Source organism: Molothrus aeneus, chromosome 9, assembly GCF_037042795.1.
Source record: "Molothrus aeneus isolate 106 chromosome 9, BPBGC_Maene_1.0, whole genome shotgun sequence".
NCBI lineage: Eukaryota > Metazoa > Chordata > Aves > Passeriformes > Icteridae > Molothrus > Molothrus aeneus.
In genome coordinates, this window is record NC_089654.1 from 26,298,640 (window position 1) to 26,324,606 (window position 25,967).

The window sequence follows — 25,967 nt, forward strand, 5'->3', positions numbered from 1 at the left end:
ATCTGAGTATTGTAGGAAAAAAAGTCTAAACTCCCAGGGCTTGATGGTGCTCTGGAACTTGGACTGTTGTCCTGCTCATAGTGACAAATGTTCTGGTATTGAGAAATAGCTCTGAAACTATTTTACCTTGTGAGTAAAGCACTGCTGTTGATGCCTGAAGATTTTTACCTTTTTCACATATTTGTAGCTTTGTAGATTGTTACTATATAGTTGTATAATTTCTAGATTTTGTTTGTTTGTTTTCAGAATTAGTTTTAAAGGTATAAAACTTATTTTTTTGTTAAATAGATGAATGGGGATATTATTTAGTATTATAAAGTTACTTTAGGACATTTTATTTTTTATTTTTATATTGTCCATTTATTATTAAAACTAATATATTTTTATATATTATATTTTATATGTATTATATATTTTATCCATTTTATATATTTTATCCCCTCAGAAGGGTAATTAAAAGCAAAAGCTGGTTGCCTCTACTAGAATTTATGGTTTATCTCAATTAAAAGAAAAATAAAATTGTTGAGTTTTACTCTAACAAAAAAAACTCCACTGGGTTTTATAGATTATTACATTGGTTTTTATAGGACATCTGTCTGCTGAGGATACAGCAAATTTTGCTTTCCAGTTGTGACTGTGGCTGGGAAGAGCAGTTCACCCCAGAGGATGGAGTGGTACCCACAGAGCCCTCCCTCCCTTCTGCACAGGCTGGAAATCAGGGCAGAAATTTAGAAATATTAACTGGCATAACCCAAGACATAGAGCTGTGGGCTGGAGAATGAGAAAGTAACAGAAAAAGCCAGAAAAAAAAGGATTTTTAATGCCAGCTGAGAACTTCCATTATCAGGTCTTGAACCTGCCTCAACCAAAGCTGGCTTGGCATGACATTTCAATTAAAAGTTGAGAAGACTTGTCACTGATAGAGATGAACAGTTTTTAATTAAATATCTCTTGAAAGATCCTGTGAAACAAACTAGGGCAAAGTTCTTCCAATAGGCTAAATACAAAATAATGAGGGCAAAATACAGCTTAGTGCAGCCTAATTATTCACTAGCTAATTTCCACAATTACCTTTTTTCTTCCTCTTTTTAGGAATTCAGATGCATCATAAGAAACAGTGCACTGAAAACACCAAGTCACCATTCATTATTGAAGATATGCTACCCAAACTAAAGGGAATAATGCCCCTCAGTTTTAACAGTAGGATTTTCTGCACATAATTCCATTAATATTTGCCAGAGAAAACCAAGACTGTACTGCCAGAATAACCAGCATTTCCACATCTCTGAAAAAGAAAAGTATTTCCCTACAAAGTACTTGTGTGGTTAGATCACCCTTAATAGAGTTCATGTTGAGGCTTCAGCTTCATTAATGATTTAATCTGACAGATTAAAAAATAAATGTGCAAATCAATATTCATGAAGTAGACACATACCAAGTTCATGTCATGGATGTTTTTGTTTATTTTTATGTTTTATTCATTTACATTTCCTTTATAAGATGTGCTTCCAACAAATATCTTTCTACTCACACATAAAAAAGGAAGTTAATAACCACTAAACACTGACATATCTAATATGATCTCAAATCTCAGAATTCCTGTGTCAAGTAGAAACACAAAATAGCATAAAGCTTCTACTAGTGGCAGTTTCTTCTCCATAAAATTTGCTTTGCCAGTCACTTAATCTCCCCATAATTAGGCAGTCCATTGGTAACATGTGGTTAAACTAGAAATTGATGTTGTAGTTAATAGTTTGTATCGAATTATAGCTGCAATAAGCAGTCAAGTCTTAAAAAGGCAACTTTATTTTCTGGTGTTAAATAACAACATGAAGTTATTCAATCCCTGTTTATAGAAAACTCTTCATTCTCTACCTTCCTTAACTTCAACAGATAAAACAGTAACAGTAGATTTGGGATAACTTTAGGGCCAAATGATGTCAAAAAGACATTTTATCTCTCTGCCACTAGGGCTTGAAATGATAAGGTGTTGAGTGAACAGAGAAGTGAGCAGAGAAACTCTTCTGGGGAAAACTCAGGTGTCAGAAACTTTTCTGACAGAAAGCTCATCTCCTTGAGGGCCAGGTAGTGGTTGGCAGCACCTCTGAGCAGCAAAGCTTTGAAAACACCCCTTTAGCTCCTCTCCCCACTCAGTTACCTCTCACTCTAGTGCCAGCCAATATTTGGGTGTGATGCTCATGTTCACTCAGCATCACAGCTCTGGGTTATGAGTTCCAAAGAGACACAAAAATGTTCCATTGAATTTGTCTCTGTGTTGATCTGTTCATCAACAGACTACATAAAATGACTTAGCAGCTGGTATTTATGGTAGATAATAAAATCTGAAGGAAAACAATGATGAGGAGCTTGTAATATGCTGAATTATGTGCCAGAAGTGCAGATAGCTTGGATGTCTCTGCAAATGTGACAATGGAATAACAAACCAGTGTTTCCTGACTTTTGACAGATAAAATGAATTTTTGAACTTGTGAATTGGGTTATTACATTGGCCACCTCCTTCCAATGTGGAATAATTCTATGAAAAGAGTTGGAATATTACAGTTAGAAGGAAACTTTAAGGAGCTTTGCATCTTTTTCAGTTCTCAATACCAGTCACAAGTTTTGGCATTGCATTTTGATATACTCCAGTTTTACATACACACTTTGTATATTAGAGTGTCATCAACAGCTAGATACACAGAATTTTAACAGCTCTTGTTCCCAGAATGACTTCTGCAGTTCTATTTGAAATAGAAAAAACTGCTGGATCAAGATGCAAACAGTTTGGTAAGTGAAGGAGAAGTGGAAGAGGAGAGAAATAAAATAATCAAGTGATGCAAAGGTTGTCACTCACAACCTCTCAGGAGCAGAGCAGTGCCCTGACAGTTCCCAAGAAAATGACGGCTAAGCCTCCCTAAACCTCCTCTTTTCCAGTCTTCTGCAACTCTTGAATTAGTAGACAGCTTTATATCTCTGTTATTTAACATCCCAACAGTGACAGGTGAAGAACATTTCTGCAAAACATGTTGTCCAAAAGCACAGTGGTTTAAGCATTAGGCCAAGACAAATGATTGGGTTGTGAGCTTCCTTTTAGTCCAGCTGAGATCAACAACAGCTCTCTGATCCCGTGGATGTGGTGTAGGTTACACACTTCTATAAATGGGCTGTCAAGAGGGAAAATAATGAGTAACTATTTATTCATATAAACACGGTAAAGCTCTTCCATATGAGGACAAACAAATAAATTATTTAGCATCTTTCTCAGGAGAATAAAATCTGGCTTTCTGGAGAGATGTAAAATGCATTACAAGGGCAACATATTTTGGTCCTCAAAAACAATTTTGGCAATACTCTGCATGGTAATGACATCTACTGATCTGACCACAACTCACGTTGAGAGCAAGAAACCTGCAGGTTTATTCTTCACAAATAAATAAATCTTGCAGCAAAATTCTATGTGTGATAAATTTAGTGCTCAAAAATGGGTGAGTGCTGCATTTTGAAAGCTAACACAAATATTCCTTAAAAACCTTCTTATATTTCTTCAAATAAACCTTCAAATATGCCTTGAAAACCTAAGCATCTTGTGGCATTTCTAAAAGGAAGCATTGAAAAATAGGAGAATATCACTATACATGTGTGTAAATGCTGTAAGCTAACTGTAAAAATTCCATTACCAAGAAGTCCGTTTTGTGCCTATTGCCTTTAATTTTGCCAATTCTAATTACTAATTCTAATTTGAAAACCTGCAGAAGAGAAAAAGGCACCAGGGATTCCCACAGCAGTGTGTTCTGAAATTGGAACCCCATGTGTTTTAAGCTAGGCATTGTGCTGGTTTGGGTTTGTGTGGGTTTTTTTCCAGTGGATGACTTCTTTTTTGCCTCTAGTTTAATGGGGCTTTGTTTGACTTTCATGATAATTTAAGAGTCTGATTGATTTCATATAGAATTTTCACAGCCCTGGGTAAGGTCTTATGGTGCCAAAATGAAGGCATTTATAATCAAAGACATAAAGTGGCAAATGGTCCAGAGGTATTTTTCTATTAGAGAAAGGAATACAATCCAGTGGTTGCAACTGTTGGAAATCCAGTGCTCCTTTTCATTAATGATTTATTTTTGGTGAAGCAAACCAAGACACATGGGGGATTTCCATAATTGCAGGGGAATTCAGGACTGAATAGCTTGATTAAAGAGAAGCATTGTGTTTTGTGGGAATTGAGATTAAATGTTTATAAATAACAAATTGGTAACATAAGTCTATAAACTGTACACTGATAAAATGGCTTGGTCTGGTAACACAATAATTCAAAGAAAAAAGCCAGAAAGAATGTTTTGCTGTTTTGCAATTGTGATACCTGTCTGTGTAAAGAATTTTCTTTCATGGGGTTTTTGAATCTTGGTCTCAATGGTTATTTAGTGCAGGATGATTTTTGCAGAACTTTTGGGGAATGTATACATTATAAGTAGCATCATATTTTTGGGGATAGTGTATTGATCGCTACCACCTCTGTTTGTATTTTTTTAGGACCAAGAAAAAAGGAAAATATTTTAAAAGAGATCAGCACCTGTAACACCACTGCTATGTTCCTGTGAAAACCTATCTTTCCAATAACATCACTTTTTTGTGAGCACCTGCTCCTTAATACCCCTAGATATTTCTCATATACAATTAGTCTGGAAAACAATGATGATTCATGTTATATGCTTATCAAGGAGTTTTTACAAAAAATAAGTAAACACAGGACAGGATAATGGTTTATCAGCTGCCCTGAAATGCTTCCTATTTATAATGCTTGCTATTATATGTTTTCACATATCAATTCTTTCAGAGTTTGAGGATTGTGTTCCCTTAATTGAATGCACTGAGACCTTTGACTGTTATTCCAGTTAGAGCCAGTACCACAGTCTCATCCCCATTACCTCTTCCTTAGTGAAAGTTAAAACATGGTATTGATTTTGGAGCCTTTTCTTTTAAAGGGTAACTTCACTGTCAAATGCCTCTGTAGCAGATCATCTCCCCTTCTTCCTTGTTTGTTTTAATTTAGATGACCACAAAATCTTTCCCCATCTGTTTTAACATCTTTTTCTCAAAGACTAGTTTCTCTTGATTGAAGCAATGTACAAATTCTCTTTCTCTTCTTGATTTTAAGGTCTGTTTTAACATCTTCTTTTCAAAGACTAGTTTCTCTTGATTGAAGCGATGTACAAATTCTCTTTCTCTTCTTGATTTTAAGGCACATCTTCCTTCAGCCATTTATTTTATCGCTGCCTGGAGTTTACCCCTAACAAGATTACAGGAGGAGTTACTCATCTCCTCACATTCAGAGTCCTCTCTTGTATTGTTTTCCCTCTTGTACATGATATGAGATTAAAGAAGTAATATATATCTGGAAATGAAAAATCCTATATAACTTTAAGCTCCTTCGTTTCCTTCATCAACTTATTCCCTGAAACTCTCAAAGGCTGAATTTCTGAAATGAAAAATGTCATCTAAAATTAAAAAAAAAAAAACCAAAAAACAAAACCCCAAAAATCCAAAGGAACAACTCTATGCAGCTTATTTTATCTATTCTTACAGTAAATGAGCAGTTTTTCTACAAACTGTCCACTTGTTAAAATTAAATCTGTACTACCATTAGCCCTCTTTTTATTTATTAGATTATTTGAGAATTGGAGCAGCTTCAGCAGTAATTCTTATTTAGCATCATTATTCTGTATGTGAAACACTAGTTTTCTCCCCTAATTGCAATTTGGTTGGGTTCAGTTCATCAAACCCAGTGTTACTGAACCAGTGAATATCCTGCAATACATTTCTGAGACACAGGTTTCTGCTCACAGCAGCACTAAAATTCTGTCTTCCTGGCTCTTTTCTTTCCTTACCTAATTCATGCATTCCTGCCTAATAAAATCAGGCACAATATTTATGTAACTCTCTTCTAGACATTTTTCCCACCATGACATTCTCTATAAAGCTCTTTTTAGCAGTCACGGAATGTTCAGTCTCCTAGAAAGCCAGTACATCAAATACTCAAATGTTATATATTCAGTCCATTTTTCTGGGGTTTTAGAGGTGTTTAATGCCCAAATGGTCTCTAAACTTTTAGCCCTGATCCATGAGTGTTATTTGATCTGAAAGTTTTCTACTCTTTTATCCTTCGGGAGCTCACCCAAAATCCCTGAAATTTATGGGCAATATTTGTGTTTCTGATTCCCTGATATCTAGCCTTGCTCCCTGATAGTTGATCTATTTCCCTGGATATTTTAAAATTTAGCCTCTTCTGCTGGGTAGTTTATTAATTTTTAATTTCATTTGTGATAATAGGACCCTTAATGTGTCTGTTAGGGTACGGCTGGGACTTTGGTGGAGGAGCAGGCATGTTTGTATCTCAAACATTGTGTACAGAAAACTATTCACAACACCAGAGGTTTATGCCCAAAAAGGAGACAGAGGAGTGGGATAATTCTTTGGGGGGAATTTTGGGGGGAATTTGAGAGAGAACCTCTGAATATTTTTTAATGATGTGGTTTATTTTCTTATCTTCTGTGTAGGCAGGGAAGGTGAATTAGGCTCACATTGTTACAGCATGGTTCAGAAGGTCCCAAGACCCTTAATTAAAAGACCTTTTAAGGAGTTATTGACCAATATAACACTGCTAACAAGGACATCTATGCTTTTTGGCCAAATCCTTAAATATTTTGTCTTATGGACCCTTGCTACAGTGTAAGCTTTCTTAGCCAATCATGTCATGGCACACAAACCTACAGCACTGCATTCTAAACTTCTTGTTTATCTCTGCAACTACTTTTATTTTTTCTATATCTTAAACTCTAAAACTCTAAACTTTCCTTTACTTAATGTGTCTCTGTTTTAAACTATAAATGCACTTTCTTGCTTCTAGCACCTGAGTTTGGAAGCCTTTCCCAAGGTCTCAGATCAAATCCTGTGTTTAATTCTAAGTTTTGGCTTAGAGGCCCAAAGTTCTGAGAGTTCCTTGCATTTCAGATTCCAGCAGAGGAGTCCTGCAAATCTATTTGGATAAAGGGAAAGAGCCTACTGGGGTGAACAACTTCCTTTGTTCTTTCACACCCTCAGCTCCAGAACCATGCCCACAGCAGGATGGCGTGGGATCTAAGGACTGCTGATAATCTCTGTTCTCTCTCCCTTTCCTGACTATTTCTCTCCTCCTTGCTTTGTCTGGGCACAGCAGGGCTCCCATTCTGTCCATACTCCCTGCTGAGCAGTGTTGGGTGTTCAGATTCAGCTTTGCTTTGTGAGCTTGTTAAAAAAATAATGTGAATTTGTGTTTATAGAGGGGAAGGTATTTGGAATGATATGCAGTCAAGGTCCAGGAAAAACCAGACTGCAGATCTTCATACTTTAATGTTGTGTGTATGGAAACATGAATAATTTGGCTGCTGTTAGGATCACTTTGGCAAATTGTTTTCTGCATTATTGACATAAAGTAAGAATGAATTATAACAATTAGAATGATTGAAGTGTAATATAAGATGGTTGTTCACTTTTGTTTCAGACTAAATGGAGCTGGAGAGACGAATGTGTTTGTGCAGTGTCAGTGATTAGAGTTGTTAAGGGACAATAATAGTAAAAATCAAATAATAAAAGACCTTCAGATATAATTGTTTCTTCATTAATGCTATTTTATGCTAATTTGTCAATGGTTCCTGGTGGAACAATCACAGCCTTTTCTGTAATTGCTGAGTACAAATATTATATGTATTTATTATGGATGAGAATTCAAGCAGACAGTGGTAAGGGGTTTGTTCCCCATCACCTTTTGTTGTCTTCTAACTAGTTATCCACTTTTAAAGCAGAAGTACAAGAAAAGAAGGAAATAGAGGGAAAGGGAGAGAAAGAGGAAAGAGAAACTGCAGGAGTTACTACTGCATAGGCAGGTGTGAGAAAAGAAATAACATTTTGCTTCAGCCCAACAAGATTGTGGAGTAAAAAAAAAGGTAAATTGTTAATTCTCTTTCCTACTGGTTGTTATCTATGTGTTTTGTTTAATGGGTTCATTGCACCTGTTAAGTGGTTTTGGGAATCAGGAGAGAAGCAGGGTTGCAGATGTGACCAGAGGGGGAAGGAGGATGAGAGGGAAGTGGAAGAGAAGAGCAGGAGGTCAGAAGAGAGTGCAAGCTCCTGAGTACCCATCCAATGGAAAGGGGACAGCAGCCACAGGGTATAAAATGTTAACAATTAACAAAAGGTGTGTGTGCTGACCTCTCAGGGCAGAGACAGACACCCAGCTCTGATACAAATAAACAGTTTTTCCTTGTTTTTAAAAAGTGAGTTATTTCTAACACAGGAAATTCAAATTGTTGGAAGCATAGCTGTTAAAAAGTACCATTGAAGTATCATCTACTTCTAAATGTGAGAGTTCATAGAATCTAGAGATGGAGAGAATTTATTAGGTCATGCAATGCAGTCCTGATGACAGTACCATGTGGTCATTGCAGTTTCATCTTTGTCTTCCTTGTCTTATGATAATCTAAGCAAGATTATCACTTTTTTGCATTTTGCTGGTGTTGTTAGTACTTTAATGGTGGGTGCCATGTAAACACCAAGACACAGTTATCAAAGCTTTTATTATGGATTGCTTATATTTCAGTGATAATCTGTATTTAAGGTCACTTTTCAAGACCTCTTTAAACCACAATACAGTAATTAATGTCTATCTTCTTAAACAGCATGTTTTTGCATTAAGGATTAAGTTACTCCGGAGCCACTAAGAGTTTGGAAGTGGGAGTGTGCCACTGCAGCTCATTGCCACAAAGTTCCAGCACTGTCTGGAGGAATCTGCAGCAAGGCTCTATTCTACTGTGCTCTGACACTAATGAACAAATCCCTGTAGAAATGTGAATCAGACCCCCCCTCTGAGCACTGACTTGCAGTGTGTCCCTGCCACTTCTGAGTTCATCATTTCCCAGTGAATCTTGCATTTCTTTATATCTGTTTGTGACTTGTCCAAAGGAATAGCTTGCACATCAGAGATGGCCAGCATTCTGTCTGGATGCATAAGAACATTCACTTTTGAATGGTGTAGAGACATTTATTCAGTCATAACATATCTTTCACAAAGTACAGCCCTCTGCTCCAATTACTTTTTTTTTAAATTCTTCTGATGCAGAACATTCCTTGGAAAAATATGAATTAAAGAGGAGATACACTAAGGCTTGTAGTCATGAGGAGGTTCTTTAATTTTCTGCTGTCACATAATGTGAAGGTCATCAGAAGAAGGCAGTCAAAAGAAGGCTGACTTCTGCAATTGATCTGCTACTCTACCAGCTGATCAAAATCAGATGGTCACCAAATAACTTGGCTAAGCTTTAACTCTATTTCTTGTTTAAAACATCAAGAAATCTTATTTCTTGATTTAAAAAAAAAATCTTTAATTTACAGCATTACACCCCCACAGGAAGAGGCAGGAGTTTTGGACAGTGGTTCCATGGTGAGACACTAAAAGCAGCTGTGGGGTATCCCACACCTGAATTCAAACCAGCTGAGAGCTTTGTGGTGAATGCATCATGCTGGAATCTCCTGTTCAGCAGTTACACATCATCTAACATGAACACTTCACACTGATGCTGTTATCTAAAGGTAAATCACATTCTGCAGCATCAGTGACCCAAATCAAAAATCTCTCCAGCCTCAGCACCAACAGCAGCTCCTTCAGCTCACCACTAAGTCATGAGCTTTGAAATAAGGCATTGGATACAATGTAAGGGGCAAATGTGGAATATTCAGGAGGAGGAGTATTTGGGAAAAAAACCCAACCAAACCCAAAGGAGTCTCTGCATGTGACATCAACTTTGCAAACTGAGAGTAGGTTTAGATTGGCTAAAAGGAAAAACTTTTCTACAGTGAGACACTCAAATGGATGCTAGAGAGAAGTTGTGGATGCCCCATCATTGAAAGTGCTCATTATCAGTTTGGCCAGTGCTGAGCAATTTGATCTACTGTAAGATCTCCAATTTGCTGCCTTCCACTGTGGAAGTTATACCTGCTCATGGCAGGAGGCTTGGTCTAGAGGAGCTTTAAAGATCAAGCCAAACCATTTTATGGTTATATTAAAGCCTACTTATTAGAATGGAGAAATACCATTTTCCCATAATATAAGCAAACTCCCATTGCTTCCAGAAATTTTATAACTTTGATTAAAGTTCTTTGGTTCTAAATAGCATAACTGCCACAAACAAATGCTAATACGGAAATTGAGGAAAATGGGAACTCCAATGCCAAATCTACTTCCTTTCTTGGTTACCATGGCAATATAATCTTCCTGTGGGGGAAAGTGTCTCATGTTATATCTATATAATTGCAGGAGGCCTCTTCAATACCAAAGCACACACTGTCTCAGCTTTCTGTAACACACAGGGAAGGTAAAGAGTATTTTCTGAAGTGTATCTGATTGTCTGGTTGTTTGGAAAGGACTCTGTGTAAAGATTAGGGATTCAGCATCTCTGGATAAAGCATACACTCAGACAGAGAGTTGATTTCAGCAGGATTCTTTGCTTCCTAATTTTGTGAGCAAGGCAAGCTCTGATTATTAGGAAAACAAATCAGCAAGCAGCCTGCTGAGCAGCAGGAGTGTCCTTACCCTGCATGTGCCTGGTGCACAGAGCTCAGATGCACAACACAAGCTGATTTGTGGCTTGAAGCAAGAAGGAAAAATGTCTCTTGGAGGTGGAGGTTTCTGAAAGATACTGCTTATCAGTTTTTCTGGGTCTGGATTGAAGGCACTTGAGACAGTAATTCGTGCTCGTACTCAGATGTTTATTATTTCTTATCAGTTAAACAGTCTCACAACCATGAGTTCAGAAGCTTTGCATTAGAAGGCACAAAATGGCCAACAGTCTCTTGTTACAAGGCCTTTTAAGACTAAACTATCCAATTAAGAACTGACACCTAGATTATTTTCCCTTTTAACCCAATAACTGATCCCTCAAAGTCTGCGGTGCAGACTTTTCTGCCCAATTACAAAACATCACCCAAAGCCATGAAGAAGAAGGTAAAGAAGAACAACCTGCCCTAAAACCTCCATCTTGCTCCATATTTATTTCTATATTCTAAAATCCCAAACTCTTAAGTTTTCCACCCTGTGATATTACACAACTTCTAACCAACTCCACACCCACAATCCCAGTGCTATCAATCAATTTTGGAAACCTTCTTCACAGCCTCAGGGCAAATGCAGTGTTCTCTTGTGGGTCTGTGCCTTTCAGCACAGAAAGCTTAAAATTCTCAGCATTCAGGATTCCAACACTGCTCAAAGACTCTGAGGAGGCATCAATATGCACTGGTGCAGTTTGAAGCAGCTGAGTGTAAGGGATGAACCCAGGATCACTTTTATCCTGGCTGGATTTGTTTGCTCAACAAATATATAGTCTCAACCCAAGGTATCTTTTACCTCCAGGCACAACTCATCTAGCAACAGATGTCAACTCATGTGTGAGAAACACCTGACATTCATTTAGTCCAATTTTTGTTTCCCCTTTCCTTCTTCCTCTCTTCTGTATCTTTCCCTACTCTTTGGGTGAATTATTCACCTATTCTTACTCATTGGTAATGTTTGTAGCACACCCTGAGGCATTTCATAAAGATCAAGTCATCCCAATTACATCATTATTGATATGATACATTTCCAGTCTAATTCCAGTCTCACTAGAGTGCAAATGATCATGTTTTTGCATCTGTCCATGACAGATGTCCTGGTTTTATTCGGTTTTATTTATTTCATTTTTTTCTAAAGGATGTTTTATTACTTCTAAGTATTAAATTATTGAGGAACAGATTTTTTCCCTATGTGAGGTATAGCAGCAATGAATTATTGTGCTTGACATCCAGAAATAAATTATCCTGGTTTTATCTTTTAACCTGCAAGATGTTGCAGAAATATGCCTAAATGTCAAGTCATTTTGGTTGAATGTGAATGGAGTCACCTAAAATAATTTCAGCACCTTAACATTCAGATAAAAAAATTACTCAGAAGATATCTCTAGATTATATGTGATTTCTTCTATTTGACAGGCAGTAAGAAATTCTTCAGTGACAACTCAGCTACTTCTACAGGGGCATAGCTGGCATGCTCTGTTACTGTTCTACAGGTAAGAAAGAATTATTTTTTTTCTGGATTCATGATATTAAGTTGCTCTGGTTCCAGCCCAGAAAAGCAGGACATTGTGTTATAATATCCCTCCTTAGGTCATTGCCAGGGCATGCCCAGGGCATTTTGTTATAATATTCCTCCTTAGGTCATTGCCAGGGCAGAGGAAAAGGGAATGTGTCTCTTGGGAGAAGGGTGTTGGAGCTGTCCACCACTGTTTTGATTAGTCCCAGCCTGGTAAGCATTTTGCATGTAAATCACCCTCTCTTTTTACACCTTTGTTGTTAATACTGTTGCTGTTACTGCTTCTTTTCTTATCTCATGGCTGTTTCCAGAAAATTGTTCTCAGCTGGTGATTTTCACCTTTTGTGCCTCCAGTTCTCAACTCTATCCCCAGAAAGGGGAAGGGGAAGGTGGGGATCAAGGAAGCAGTATCTGGTTTGGGAGGGTGTCTGAACAGGGGAGCAGCATTCCTAAACCACAACAGAAATACAGCAAGGGAAAATACTCTATTTCTTCAAAAACTAATTAATATTGGTTTTACAGTGTCTGCTTGACATCATCAGATACAGGAAATGGAAAAAATATTCAGTTTGAACTAGTTCTAACAGAAGGCATCTACTTCATGCTTCTGTATTTCTTTTTTTTTTTTTGAGGAAGAGCTAGACCCGTCTCCATGCAGAGCTATGGACATGCAATCTTCAATAAATTTGAGGCCAAACTGTGCAGAACTCTGAACTGATGGTGGCTTGGATCATATGTGTCCACACAGCAATATTAGGGCTTCATAAAGCACCTGACACATAAGCAGCTAAATTTGTGCTGCTCTGTGTTTAATGAGGAGATTCAAATTCCACTCAATTTTACCTCCTGACTTAAAGAAATGTTTCCAGATGCATATGCAGATGTGTGAACAATAATATATAAAAAAAAAAAAAGAAGTGAAGTCTCCAAAGGCATTATCTGTTTGGATTCTTAAATCAGAAATTCATGCCCTCAAATTTCAACAGGGAATGTATTTGCTGAGGTTCTTACTGTGTAGGTAGGTTGTTAAGTGCCAGATATTAAATAATGACTGTAGAAACTTAAAATTCACAGATATCTTGAAATTAAAGGCTGTAGTTTCCTTTTGAGTGAAATGTTTTATGAGAATAATCTTACCAAAGCATAGCTGATCTATTGCAGAAATTTCAGAAAGTGAGGATAAAAACTCATTTTAAAGCTATTTTCCCACCAGTTTTGATAAGATTGTAAACTGCACAGCCACATAGAATTTTTTTATCCCTTTCTTTGCATAAGATTAGGATCAGAATAAATAAGAACTGGAAATCCCAGAAGAAACTACAAATCTTATGAGAATTCTATCCAACTTTTTGAGCCTCAAACCAGCACAAATACTTCAGATAAACAAACACTCAGATGCTACTTTTCCCAGCTTCCAGTGTATCTTTTCAGATTCTTTCATAAAGATATGCTGAAAAATATTTTGCCATTTTAGACACTTGTTGTTTAATGTTGTGTTCTTAAAATATATAAGATAAAATCTTGCTCCATGCTTTCCTCTTTCTCCCAGGCTGAGTTCCCAAATATCTGTACAAATGTGAACTTCCACTGTTAATCATTTTCACACTCTCTGAGTAAAGTGAGAGCAATCCTCCACAACAGTTCTGTGCCAAAAAGCACAGGTTGTTTTTGCTTGCAAGTTGACTTTGCTTACAATTGTCTGGATGTGAAGAAGAAATTAAGAAATCAATAGAAGAAATCATTGTGGATTTATTTGTGTTATGCTGTAAACTTCAACAAATATTGGTGAAGTAGTCATAAGTAGTCATAAAGGTATATTTGCAATTCTGCTTGCAAATATACCTTTATGACTACTTTCAATCAATGGACTTTAGGGAAATATTCAGATAAAAGAGATGTACTTGGGAACAAAATCCTGTAATTCCTTTCACCAAAGAAAAAAAATAAATTAGCTCAGTAGCTGTCTTTTTCCATCAGTTTATTTGCTTTGTCCCATCGCCTTGTCCATGGGGAATGGATAACTACCAGTAAATCTGCTACTAAAAGGGGTATCACAAACATTGACAGGAAGTCTGAAGGACTTTCCTTCTCCTTTTTGGTGGTTACCTCCACAGTTATATCCTATAGTATCCCTAACCTACAAAGGGCTGGCTGTTCTGAATGCCAAATATCATTCCTGGAAGAAACAAATCAGATCCAAACTGCATAGGTCTGGAAAGAGAAAACATAAGAATTTAATGAAGGTGTTCATTCAAAATATGTAACATGACCTCAAGAGAATCTATCACATAACTCAGTCTGCAAGGTTTCAGTAAGAAGGTGTCTGAATTCCTACCTTTAAAGCCAGGAAAATTAGTTTATAAAGGAGGAGATATTATCACCTTTTAAGTTGGTCATGTATCTATTCAAGAATTAAAGAGACTTGCCACGATTTTTAGTTTACAGAATGATATTTTGTAGCTTAATTTATGATATTTTGAGGAAAAGGCTCTATTTCTTTCTCCATCTGTGTCTACTATCCTTAATGTGATGTATTAAATCTCACATGTAAGTACTTAAAAGGGTATATTGATTGGCAAAAGCATGTCATAATTCCTTCTGTAGCAAATGGGTAAATGAAGGTACATATACTGAGTCTCATTAGAAAAACACCTTGTACTTAGTAAATATTCCTCCTGAATAATTCCCTTTAGAAAGCCTTTTTGGGTTTTGTAAACCTTTTCATTAGATGACAAAATTTCCTTTCAGAATCTAAAATACATTGGTTGTGGTGATTTGTCTCTCAGTTCCAAAGCAGCAGTTCAGTTATTCTTTGTTTTTATCAGTCAAGGCATAGCAGAAGATGAACACAAAGCAAGGGGGAAGCAGAATCTGAAGTGGAGAATAAAGCTTCGAGGAGTCTGTCACAAAGAGTGATTTCATTGCAGTACGACAGTCCAGGATGCAAGAAGGAAAAGAAGGGAGTCTGATGATCATTCCCAGTCTCTGGCTGTCTGCTGACACATCTGAGGCAGGACTCAGCAGCAGAGAGCATCTGCACCCTCTGGTGCCTCCTCTGCCCTGTGCGAGCAGTGCACAGCAGCTCTGCCAGGGAACCTGCACTGCAGAGGGCTGCTGCTCTTTGGCTTTTCACCTTTAGCAAATGATGCTCTGGGTCCTTAAACTGCAACCCCAGGACACTCCTCTGCCGAGGGAGGAGCAGCTGCCGCATCTCTTATTGTTCCCAGCAGCTGAGGAATTGCCATGGAATAACTTCCAGCGCAGACCTTTCAGCTGGAGCTCGCTGTTCCCTCTGCAGACTTCCCCCGTGCTGGGATCACTCCCCTGCCGTTCTGGCAGCCGGTGACCCCTCAGGTGTGAACTTCCAGTGGCCATCCATCCCTCCATCCCTCCATCCATCCATCCATCCATCCATCCATCCATCCATCCATCCATCCATCCATCCATCCATCCATCCATCCATCCATCCCTCCATCCCTCCCTCCATCCCTCCATCTGCCGGGGAATCCATTCCCTCGAGGAGCAGCAGGGCTGGAGGCGCTCGGAGCGCTCTGCGCTACCAGGGGGACACACCGGGCGGTGGCTGCCGGCACACAGCGGGTGCCGCCCGCTCCTGGCATCTCCTGTCCTGGCACGGAAGGATGGGAAAAGTCACCGATCTTCCACTTACCATGGGAAGCACCACTCCTTTGGAGAAGTAAAAGTACTTCGTGCAGAAGAATTCTTTTAATAATTTTATTAAAATAAAATTTAATTTAATAATTATTTAAATAATTATTGCCTTGTAGCACTCCTGTTAGAAATTTTTAATATTTTTGTGGCAGTAACTGCTGTGTGCAAGAGTTTCCATTTGTTTTTCTCAAGAAATGCACAATGAAGTTGTAATATTCAGCTGGCCAAAGAAGATGCTGCTTTCAAGGCCCAAGCCACCCAGTGGGTGTGTGGTGGAGGGCCTGGCTCAAGAGTCTATAAGTGACATGGGGAGATCAGCACTGAGGGTCAGGCTGGATCCCTGGGTTCATGGGCAGAAAGTAAAAACCCAATATGTACAATACTAGTTTGGTCAGAGGGAGGTTCAAAGAGCTGTAATACCTGTTGAAAGAAAACTTCCAGTATGAAAAGGGAAGATATTTCACTTTGTTTCTTGAATTTCCATCTTATTTCAAGCAAAAAAAAAAAAAAGTTCAAAGATAAGCAAGTGTGAATCTCATAGAACTGATTAATATCTATGTTTCCTAATTCAATTTTTAAACTTGTGTGTTTTAAGCAGCTGAATTAAAACATGTTGCAGTAATTGTGGGTTGAGGCATGTATTATCTCCATTAATAGTCTTTATTATTTATGAGATATAGGCAATATTCAAATCTTTGCATAAAACTTCTTGGCTAATGCAATCTAAATACCTAAATATAATTAGTGGAACAGTTTGTTAGCATAATCATTGCCATGGGCTGTAATTAACATAAATTTTAATTTCATGACCTTGTAGAAGAGATTATAATCGAACAAACCATCATTGTGCTCAGAATGTTTTCCTCTCGAATGTTGTTTCTTGATGGCAATCACCAAAATGTTTTGAAATTATTATTATTATTGTAGTACTCATCTGCATTCAGAGAATCAGAGAATGGTTTGGGTTGGAAGTAGATATGGTAAATCATCTGGTTCCTACCTCCCTGCCATAGGCAGTAACACATTCCTCTAGACCAGTTTGCTCCAAGCCCTATCCAGTCTGGCCTTGAACACTTCCAGGGATGGGACAGCCATCTCCAGCAAAGCCATCTCCAGAAAATCTGTGCCAGGGCCTCACCACCCTCACATGGAAAAATTTCTTCCCATCTAACCCTGCCCTCTGGCAGTGGGAAGGCATTTCCCTTTGTCTTGAAACCCTGGACCCTGGGATATAGTCATTCTCCATCTTTCCCATATGCTCCCTTCAGAAACTAGAAGGCCACCATTAGGTCACCCCAAATATGCCCTGGCTACTGTTCTTAGGGACAATTTACCAGGGCTGGGATTCTGATTTGTTGACTCATACATCTTACATGCTAGTGAATCTTCAAAGGGAACAAATTCTTTGATTTGTGCTCAGCATCCTGGGCACCAAGAGTTTGTTTAGTGGGAATGATGGAATTGGTGGAATTGTGGGGTCACACACATAAAACTTCTGTCAGGTTTGGGCTCATCTCTCAAGGACCAGCCATCCACTGCCATCTTGGTGAAGAGAATTCTATACCCAAATGGATTTTTTCAGGCTGTGAACTGCAAACAATGCAGTGGGGTCCATCCTGCACCACACAAACCTGCCATGGCAGTACTGACAGCTGGGCTGAGCAGCACCACTGGCTGCCACAACCTCAGCAAACAGTATTGGCTAATCAAAGGATCAAAGTCCTAATCAGTATTGGCTGTGTGGGCGCTGTGCCAAGGAAAACATTCTGTGGAGTTGTCACATCAATGTGATGAACCCTTTAGCAGAAGGAGGATCCTCATTCCATGGCTATGGATCTCTTAGCTGGAGAAAGGAATAACCAATCTATTGGTTACTCAGGAAAATATAGCAAATGGAACTGCCACTGCCATGCAAGCATTTCACAATAGGTGGCTCAGTATCACAGACTGCTGCTCAGAAGTGCCCAGCCTGAGATTAGTTGCTGAGATTAGAAGGAGTTGTTTGCATGTTAGTAAATACTACCTGCTGTTGTCTCTGTAAACCAAGATCAGTGCATTGAGACCAATGTTCAATTCTGGAGAAGACTAAAGCCCTCATCTGATGTGATAGCCAAAATTAATTCGTGTAAAATAGCTGTTTTGTGGTCGTGGCTTAGCTTTTGTTTCCCAGGTCTCAGGGCAGCTATCAACAGGTGGCAACCAACATACAGGAAGAGTGAATCACCTGTAACCAAAATTATGTTCTGTTCCTAATTATTTCACAGAAATTTTGGGGGATTTGAGCACACTCTCTAATACCTGCTCTGTTTATATGGCTGTAAGATGGAATTGTTTTTAAAAAGTCCTGACAAGAGTGCTACAAGGCAATAATTATTTAAATAATTATTAAATTAAATTTTATTTTAATAAAATTATTAAAAGAATTCTTCTGCACGAAGTACTTTTACTTCTCCAAAGGAGCGGTGCTTTCCATGGTAAGTGGAAGATCGGTGACTTTTCCCATCCTTCCGTGCCAGGACAGGAGATGCCAGGAGCGGGCGGCACCCGCTGTGTGCCGGCAGCCACCGCCCGGTGTGTCCCCCTGGTAGCGCAGAGCGCTCCGAGCGCCTCCAGCCCTGCTGCTCCTCGAGGGAATGGATTCCCCGGCAGATGGAGGGATGGAGGGATGGATGGCCGCTGGAAGTTCACACCGGCTGCCAGAACGGCAGGGGAGTGATCCCAGCACGGGGGAAGTCTGCAGAGGGAACAGCGAGCTCCAGCTGAAAGGTCTGCGCTGGAAGTTATTCCATGGCAATTCCTCAGCTGCTGGGAACAATAAGAGATGCGGCAGCTGCTCCTCCCTCGGCAGAGGAGTGTCCAGGGGTTGCGGTTTAAGGACCCAGAGCATCATTTGCTAAAGGTGAAAAGCCAAAGAGCAGCAGCCCTCTGCAGTGCAGGTTCCCTGGCAGAGCTGCTGTGCACTGCTCGCACAGGGCAGAGGAGGCACCAGAGGGTGCAGATGCTCTCTGCTGCTGAGTCCTGCCTCAGATGTGTCAGCAGCCAGAGACTGGGAATGATCATCAGACTCCCTTCTTTTCCTTCTTGCATCCTGGACTGTGGTATTGCAATGAAATCACTCTTTGTGACAGACTCCTCGAAGCTTTATTCTCCACTTCAGATTCTTCTGCGTCCTGGAAAAGACCTGCCTCCTCCTTGCTTTGTGTTTATCTTCTGCTATGCCTTGACTAGTAAAAAAAAAAAAAAAAAGAAAAACTGAACTGCTGCTTTGGAACAGAGAGAGAAATCAGCACTGCAGCTGAACATGAGCCAGCACATGCCCAGGTGTGTAAGAAGGTCAAGGGCAGCCTGGCCTCTGCCAGCCATATGTGGCCAACAGGACCAGGGCACTGACTGTCCCCCTGGGCACTGCTGAGGCCAAACCTCAAATCCTCAGGTCATTTGTGGGACCCTCATGGCAAAAAGACATTGAGGGACTGGGGTGTGTCCAGAGAAGGGAACAGATCTGGTGAAGGGGATGGAGAACAAGGAGCAGCTGAGGGAGTCTGGGGAAAAGGAGGCTCAGGGAGGAGCTTCTGTCTCTGCACACTCCTGACAGGAGGGTGTGGCCAGGTGGTGATTGGACTCTTCTCGCAAATAACAAGTTACAGACAAGAGGGAATGGCCTTAAATTGCACCTGTGGATGTTTATCATGGAATCACTGAATAGGCTGAGTTGGAAAGGACTCACCGGGATCATCCAGCCCAGCTCCTCGTCCTCCATGACACCCCAACGATCCCATCATGTGCCTGAGCATTGTACAAATATTTCTTGAACTCAGGCTTGTTGCTGCGACCACTTCCCTGGAGGAACCTCATTCCCGTGCTGAGCTGGAAGGTGCGGACGTGGGAAGTCTCGCCTGCCTTGTGCAGGGACAAACACAAACCGGGGCTGTGAGCCACGGTTCCGGAGCTCTGGTCCCTCCCGGGGCTGCGGGCCGGGATGAAGCGAGGGGTAGCCGGGATGAGGAGGGGCGGCCGGGATTAAGCGAGGGGCGGCCGGGATGAGGCAGCGGCCGGGATAAAGTGAAGGGAGCCGGGATTATGAGGAAGCGGCCGGGATGAAGTGAAGGGAGCCGGGATTATGAGGAAGCGGCCGGGATAAAGTGAAGGCGGCCGGGATAAAGTGAAGGCAGCCGGGATGAGGAGGCAGCGGCCGGGATAAAGTGAAGGCAGCCGGGTGCTGCCGGCAGCGGCCACCGGGGGGCACCGTGGCGAGGCTGTGCCGGCCCCGCTCCCCCCCCGCCCCGTTGGTCTGACAACGGCACGCGTGGCTCCGCCTGAGGGCCCTGTGGGGGACGGGGAGCGACCCCGAGCGACACCCGCAGGGGCTGGCAGGTGAGCGGCAAGTGTGGAGTTTCACTGTTAGGAGGGAGTATCCCGGAGCTGCTTTGAAGGCAGCTCTAGGACAGGCTGGGAGAGCTGCAAGGGGTCCACTCTGCAGAAGAGAGGGCTCCAGGGAGACCTTAGAGCCCCTTGCAGTGCTTAAAGGGGATCCAAGAGAGCTGAAAAGGGACTTGGGAAAAGGGTCTGGAGTGGCAGGACACGGGGAGGACTTCAAACTGCCCGAGGGCAGCGTTAGATGGGATATTGGGCAGGAATTCTTCCCTGTGTGGGTGCTGAGGCTCTGGCACAGGGTGCCCAGAGAAGCTGTGGCTGCCCCTGGATCCCTGGCAGTGCCCAAGGCCAGGCTATACAAGGCTTGGAGCACCCTGGGATAGTGCAAGCTGTCCCTGCCCGTGGCAGGAGGTTGGAAGATGATCTAGGATGATCTTTAAGGTCCTTTCCAGCCCAAACCATTCTGTGATACAGGGAACAGGGAAGGCCCTTTTCCAAGTGAAGTGTTGTATCTCCTCTTGGCTCCCAGCTTGTGGTTGCCAGTTCTTCTGGAAGCAGGCCCGGCCAGTCAGCTGCAATGAGCCGCGAGTTCTCAACAGGACGGGAGTGACATGTTCACAAGAGGAAGGCTGCAAACAGATCTTCAAGGCCAAGGTAAAAAAAGCAAAGGATTTGGCAAAAGCCAAAGGAGTTGGTTGTGTTAGTCAGTTTTCTGGCTGTTGAAATGACCCCAGGTCAGTTTCAACATTTCTGGTTTTGGTTTGTTTTAGTAAAAAAGTAATGTGTTATCTCCAGCATATGCTCTCCAATGCATCTACATGTGTTCCCATCTCTTTGTTGTATATCAGGTTATATTAACTGAAGGCAGAATCATAACACAGCAGTAAAACATTTAGAAGCATAGTTAGCCAGATTCAGGCATTTCTCACTCTGCTGTTAACTGTTTTGGTAACTGTAAGCAAGGCAACACGATCCAGTTACTCCACTTTTCCTCTCTGAGGAAAAGATTATCCTTTTTTTTTTCTCATATTGAAATTAGCCTTAGATGAAAATGATTGTGTGTGTGGCATGTAGGGTTCGTTATTTTAGGGTTCATTATTTTACCTTTCTCTTCTGCTGTCTTTCCCTTACTATTTTTCATTAATTATTTTGTTGCTGTTTTCCATTCTGTAGGTTTGAAGAAATTCTGATTGTTGAGATTATGGTTCTTTGAAGGTGCACTTAGCCCACCTTTTGGATGAAGGAAAGAAGACAAGGAGCTCTAAGACGAGTAAAAAGCTCACTCTAAATAATCATTCAGAAATGTTTGCTGATGCCATGCCATCCCTGAGTAATCAACAGAAAACATGTGTTGGAAAAACACCCATCAGTGACTTCACAAAAACACCACAGTCAGACAGGTAGGGAACAGAAGCAGAAAACCCCAATTATATGTTCATAACTAAAGGTAGGAAATTGACAGATTTTCACTGGGAATTAGAAACTCCTGAATTCTTGGTCATAGCACTAACAACTTGTAATAGTCTATCTCCTTGCCAAATGTAAATTTAGTATAATGAACTGCTTGCTGCCTGTTGAAGTGCAGGCTAACAGACTAATATTTGCAATGGCAGGCATATTGTATGGCTTTCCTTTTAAAAAGAAATTGTCTTTGCTCATAGCAATCTACATATACACCCAGTCTGACACATATTTTTTAGGCTGTATTTCCAAGTAAATGGCTTACATGATGATGCAGTAAGATAATGTAATGAACAACAATGAAGTTAATGCATCCATCCTTTTTTACCCTAAGCCAGTTGCTGAATAATGATACAGGGATTCTCACTGACCCCAAGGAGAAACACAGTGCCCCAGCTGTTGGGAAAAGCACTGGGCAGATAAAGGCTATTTCCACATTTCTTGCTAGTGTCTCCTTAAGAGTTCATTGGTTTTTTACATTTTAGAGCTATTCTGTAAGTCTCTGTAATTTACAAGTTCTAAATCTAGCATGTATTGCTCTAATGCCATCCTAATAGATTTGAAGTTGGGATCTATCCAGACTTCAGTTTGTCTCAGAAGAAGCAACTTTTTGATTCTTTGAATTGCATTCTTTAAATTTAGAATGATACTTATGTTCATTTTAATGGTACATTTTGCCAGTTAAAGTGTATTATACTATTATGTTAGTCCTCTTCTGATGCACTTTTAGTACAAAATGAAGCTTTACTCTCCTTCTGTTTCAGACAATCTACAACTTTTCCAGAGGCACGGGGAAAGGTAGATACAAGTTCAGCTGAGAAAGTCAGAGGCCTGCCTGATGTAGTTGGTAAAACTGGTTTCCCTTAATGCTTTATTTTAATTTGCATTCACAGGAGATGTGGTACATGTAACAGGTTTAGCTGAACAAGGTACAGAGTTGTGCTGGTTTGAAAGTCAGTCAGCAGGAAAAATTAACCCCATGCAAATACCTTGTGAGAGATATCAAATTGGAGTTACAATTTAATAGGAAGATTACAGGAAATGCAATGATACAGAAAAACTGGTTGAAAACCACCAAGTCAGAGTACAGCCTGGCACTCTGTTGGTCAGGGTTGCAGTGCTGTCAGAAGGGGTGGTCTTGTGGAAGTTCAGGTCTTCCTCTGGATGTCCAGTGGTGGTGGTGTCCCAGTCCCCAGACAGCCTAAATTATGTACAATGGGGTTCAGGTGGTACATCCCCCAGTGCAGGGAGGCTCTCAATGGAATGGAATGATGTAATCCCATGAGTCTTAGAATATTTTTGGAGTCCATGATAGTCGTTTCAGCTGCCCATGCTGCTGTCAGTGCATAATCAGTTCATCATGACCCATTAGCACAGATGACCCTCACTGGATGGGTGATGGTGCTACTTCTCCAGCTGAATCATTTTAAGAATAAAGAAACACCACTTCACCTTGCAGGGTTTGTCTGTCTCGTTTTCACACCCAGCTTGAATCCTGGGGGTCAGATGTGCACTGAAAACCACCCATCATTAACAGCTCAGCACAAAATGAGGTAGAGGGGAGTATAATACCCAGTTTGGTTACACCCAGATTGGGACTCTTTCTCCTGCAGGGCAACAAAAATCAAGCTCAGAAAAGTCCTGATACATTTTGATGATTTGTAGGTAATTTTGAAGATGAAGAGTCTTCTAACAGGAAAAAAAAACAAACCAGTTGTGAAATTGTCAGTCAATCACAGGTTATGTTTAGATGGTAAATTCCAGTTTTGATGTAATCAGATCTCATTCCTGAAATGTTGCAATTTTTTTACATCATACCTGAGCTTAGTTGATAATTCCATGCTATTATCCTTCTGAAAATCAGAAGTTAATAAAGGAAATTTTAAAACATGCCTTAGTATTTTTAACCTGCATTTGCTAAGATTGCACTTCCCATGGAAAGATGTTGCACACTGTGAAAGCCTCACTAACTACAGCAGTCATAGTGCAGATTTAGGGGTTTATTTTTCCTGCATCCCATGTTCTGCAGCAGCAGTTCCAGGCCATAGAATCCTCATTTCTTCCCTGGCAGTTCCTGAGGAAGCAGGCAGCAGTGCATGGAGGTACCTGGCAGAACGGCGGCAGAAGCGTCACCACAGAGCAGTGACCCAAATGCAGCAGGAGCTGGACTGCATTGGCAGGGTAAGGCAGGAGTTTCTAATCCAGTTTTGAGTGCTGTTCTAAGGTGAGAGCCCAATATTCAAATGATCACACTGACCTACCATTGTAGGAGATGGAAGCCTCTGTTTTGAATGTTCAAGAATCCCTTCAGCTTGAAGTGATAAAATCAGATGAAAAGAGTAAACTTCTGTTTGAAAAGATTGCGTCTGACATGGCTTTGGAAGGTTTCTCATATGAAGTAAGGCAGCTCAGAGCATTGGCTCAACTTCAGTTACTTGTATCTGCTCTGTGTAACATCTTCTTATGGCTCACTGGAGTCCTAAATTTTTGGGGTTTTACTTTTAAAATTTTCTTTTATATATATTCACTTTTCAATGAAATTGACAGTAGATTTTTATTGCAGGGTTTAGAAGAACTCTGGAATATGATCCACGAGGAGTCCTCAAACAGAAGGAAGTGGATTAGGGCAGTGGATGAATCCCTAAAGGAGATTGAAAGGAGTCGAGCCATGAAAGTGAGCTGCAGTCTTAATAACTGTTATTTAAGCATAAGAATGTTATTTGCTGATATAATGCTGGGTGCAGAGCAAAGAGTAGCTGGTTTCCACAGGAGTCAGAGGTCTGCCACTAGTTCTGTTGTGTGGTGATTGCTTTCTTTTCACCAATAAAATATTCATTCACTTTACACCCACATAATCAAGAGAAGCTACTGTTTTCCTAGTTTGAAGGTGTTTCTTTCTTTCACAATTACCTATACTAAAGGTGCAAGGAATATGTGAGCTGCTTTTATTTCCCTGGAGGGTTGTGTAGGTCAAACTTTCATTTGGTCTGTTATTTTTGGGGGGCCATACCTGTTCTGCAGCTGAGAAGGAGCATAGACATGACCTAGCTTGATTTTAGTTTGGGTTGGCTGGGTGTCAGTAGCAAACGTGTTGCAGTTTTGTTGTCTTCAGCCTAACCTGTAAAAGCCATTGGACATCATAGGAAATGTTTGGATAAAAAAATGGATAGACTGTGGAAGAGCTTGCTGCACTGTCCTTGTAGGCAAAGAAAAGCTCTTTGTTCTACCAGTGCCAGTTTCTCCTCTCTTTGTGATTCAGCTATGATGAAAAGGTCCAAGAGTATCACCAGTAACCTTTCTGTTGGATTAGTTACAACAAATGTCAGAGATGAACACATTTGGTTTAATTTTGTGTTCACTTAAAAACAGGCACTGGTGGATTCCCTTCAGACATTTGAAAGGAATTTGGTTTGATTTTTAAATTCATATTGCAGCCTGTCTGCAGAGCACTTAATTATCACAGGTATTAAAGAGAAATCAGCTGAGTAGTAGCAAAGTGGGATGTTTTAGTTACTATTTTTATGAATTACTGAAAAAAACAGTCTTCAAGATAACTAAGATTGAGAAGTAAATTTTAAAATATTAATCTGTGTGTCATCCAATTTATTTTAATTCACTTTAATATATTTAATTAATGAATAATTAATTAATCTAATGGAATTCATTTTATTGGAAAAATTCTTCATGTAGTTTTTCAACTTGGGAATCTGATATTTGAGTTAACTTTGTGTTGTTGCTTTTCTTTATTCTTTTATTGCACAGATAGCAGATGTACTCACCAAATATACTGTGAAACTGGAGGAAATTTCCTTCTTCTTGGCACCTGATGTTCACAGGCTCATTAATGATAAGGCCATGGTAAATGTTTTACCTGGGGCAGGATAACAGTCTGAATATTCCCAGAATATCTTTTTTTTCCCAGCTGAAATAAATTTTTTTCTGCCTATCAATCACTGAAATATAGAGAGATTTCTACTCTGCAGGGTATTTGTTATCATTTGTATTCTTTTTTCCCTCATTTTGTGTAGAAGACACAAATTGTTTTGGTTTTGCATGTTGTACGCTGCTTCTACTCCTGGTTTTATTTTTTTAATGCACAGAATATAAACAGAGCACTGCTGGGTAATGAGAGGGCAACTGCCAAGCTGCTCTTTAATCTAATGAAATCAGGGCTTGAGAAACAAAAAATGCATCAACTGAAATGGCAAGAGAGAGTCAAGGACTGGAAGCTCATCCAAAAGAACTGTGTAGTTCAGAGTTTCAGGTCAGACATTTTGCAATCTTATTTTAGACAATGAATAACACAAAGTGACTA

General features: G+C 40.1%; 1 protein-coding gene across 1 annotated transcript in view; it reads left to right on the forward strand.

The window, feature by feature from the left end:
- The first annotated feature begins 20,161 nt into the window (after positions 1-20,161).
- The window catches only part of CCDC180 (coiled-coil domain containing 180), a 29,662-nt gene continuing 23,856 nt past the window's right edge, over positions 20,162-25,967 (forward strand). Inside the window, exons 1-8 of the mRNA XM_066556069.1 lie at positions 20,162-20,191; positions 20,721-20,845; positions 21,365-21,591; positions 22,417-22,499; positions 23,724-23,833; positions 24,216-24,326; positions 25,415-25,510; positions 25,753-25,916. Coding sequence (XP_066412166.1) covers positions 21,494-21,591; positions 22,417-22,499; positions 23,724-23,833; positions 24,216-24,326; positions 25,415-25,510; positions 25,753-25,916 — 662 coding nt within the window. The 5' untranslated portion in view covers positions 20,162-20,191; positions 20,721-20,845; positions 21,365-21,493. The remainder of the gene's footprint in view (positions 20,192-20,720; positions 20,846-21,364; positions 21,592-22,416; positions 22,500-23,723; positions 23,834-24,215; positions 24,327-25,414; positions 25,511-25,752; positions 25,917-25,967) is intronic.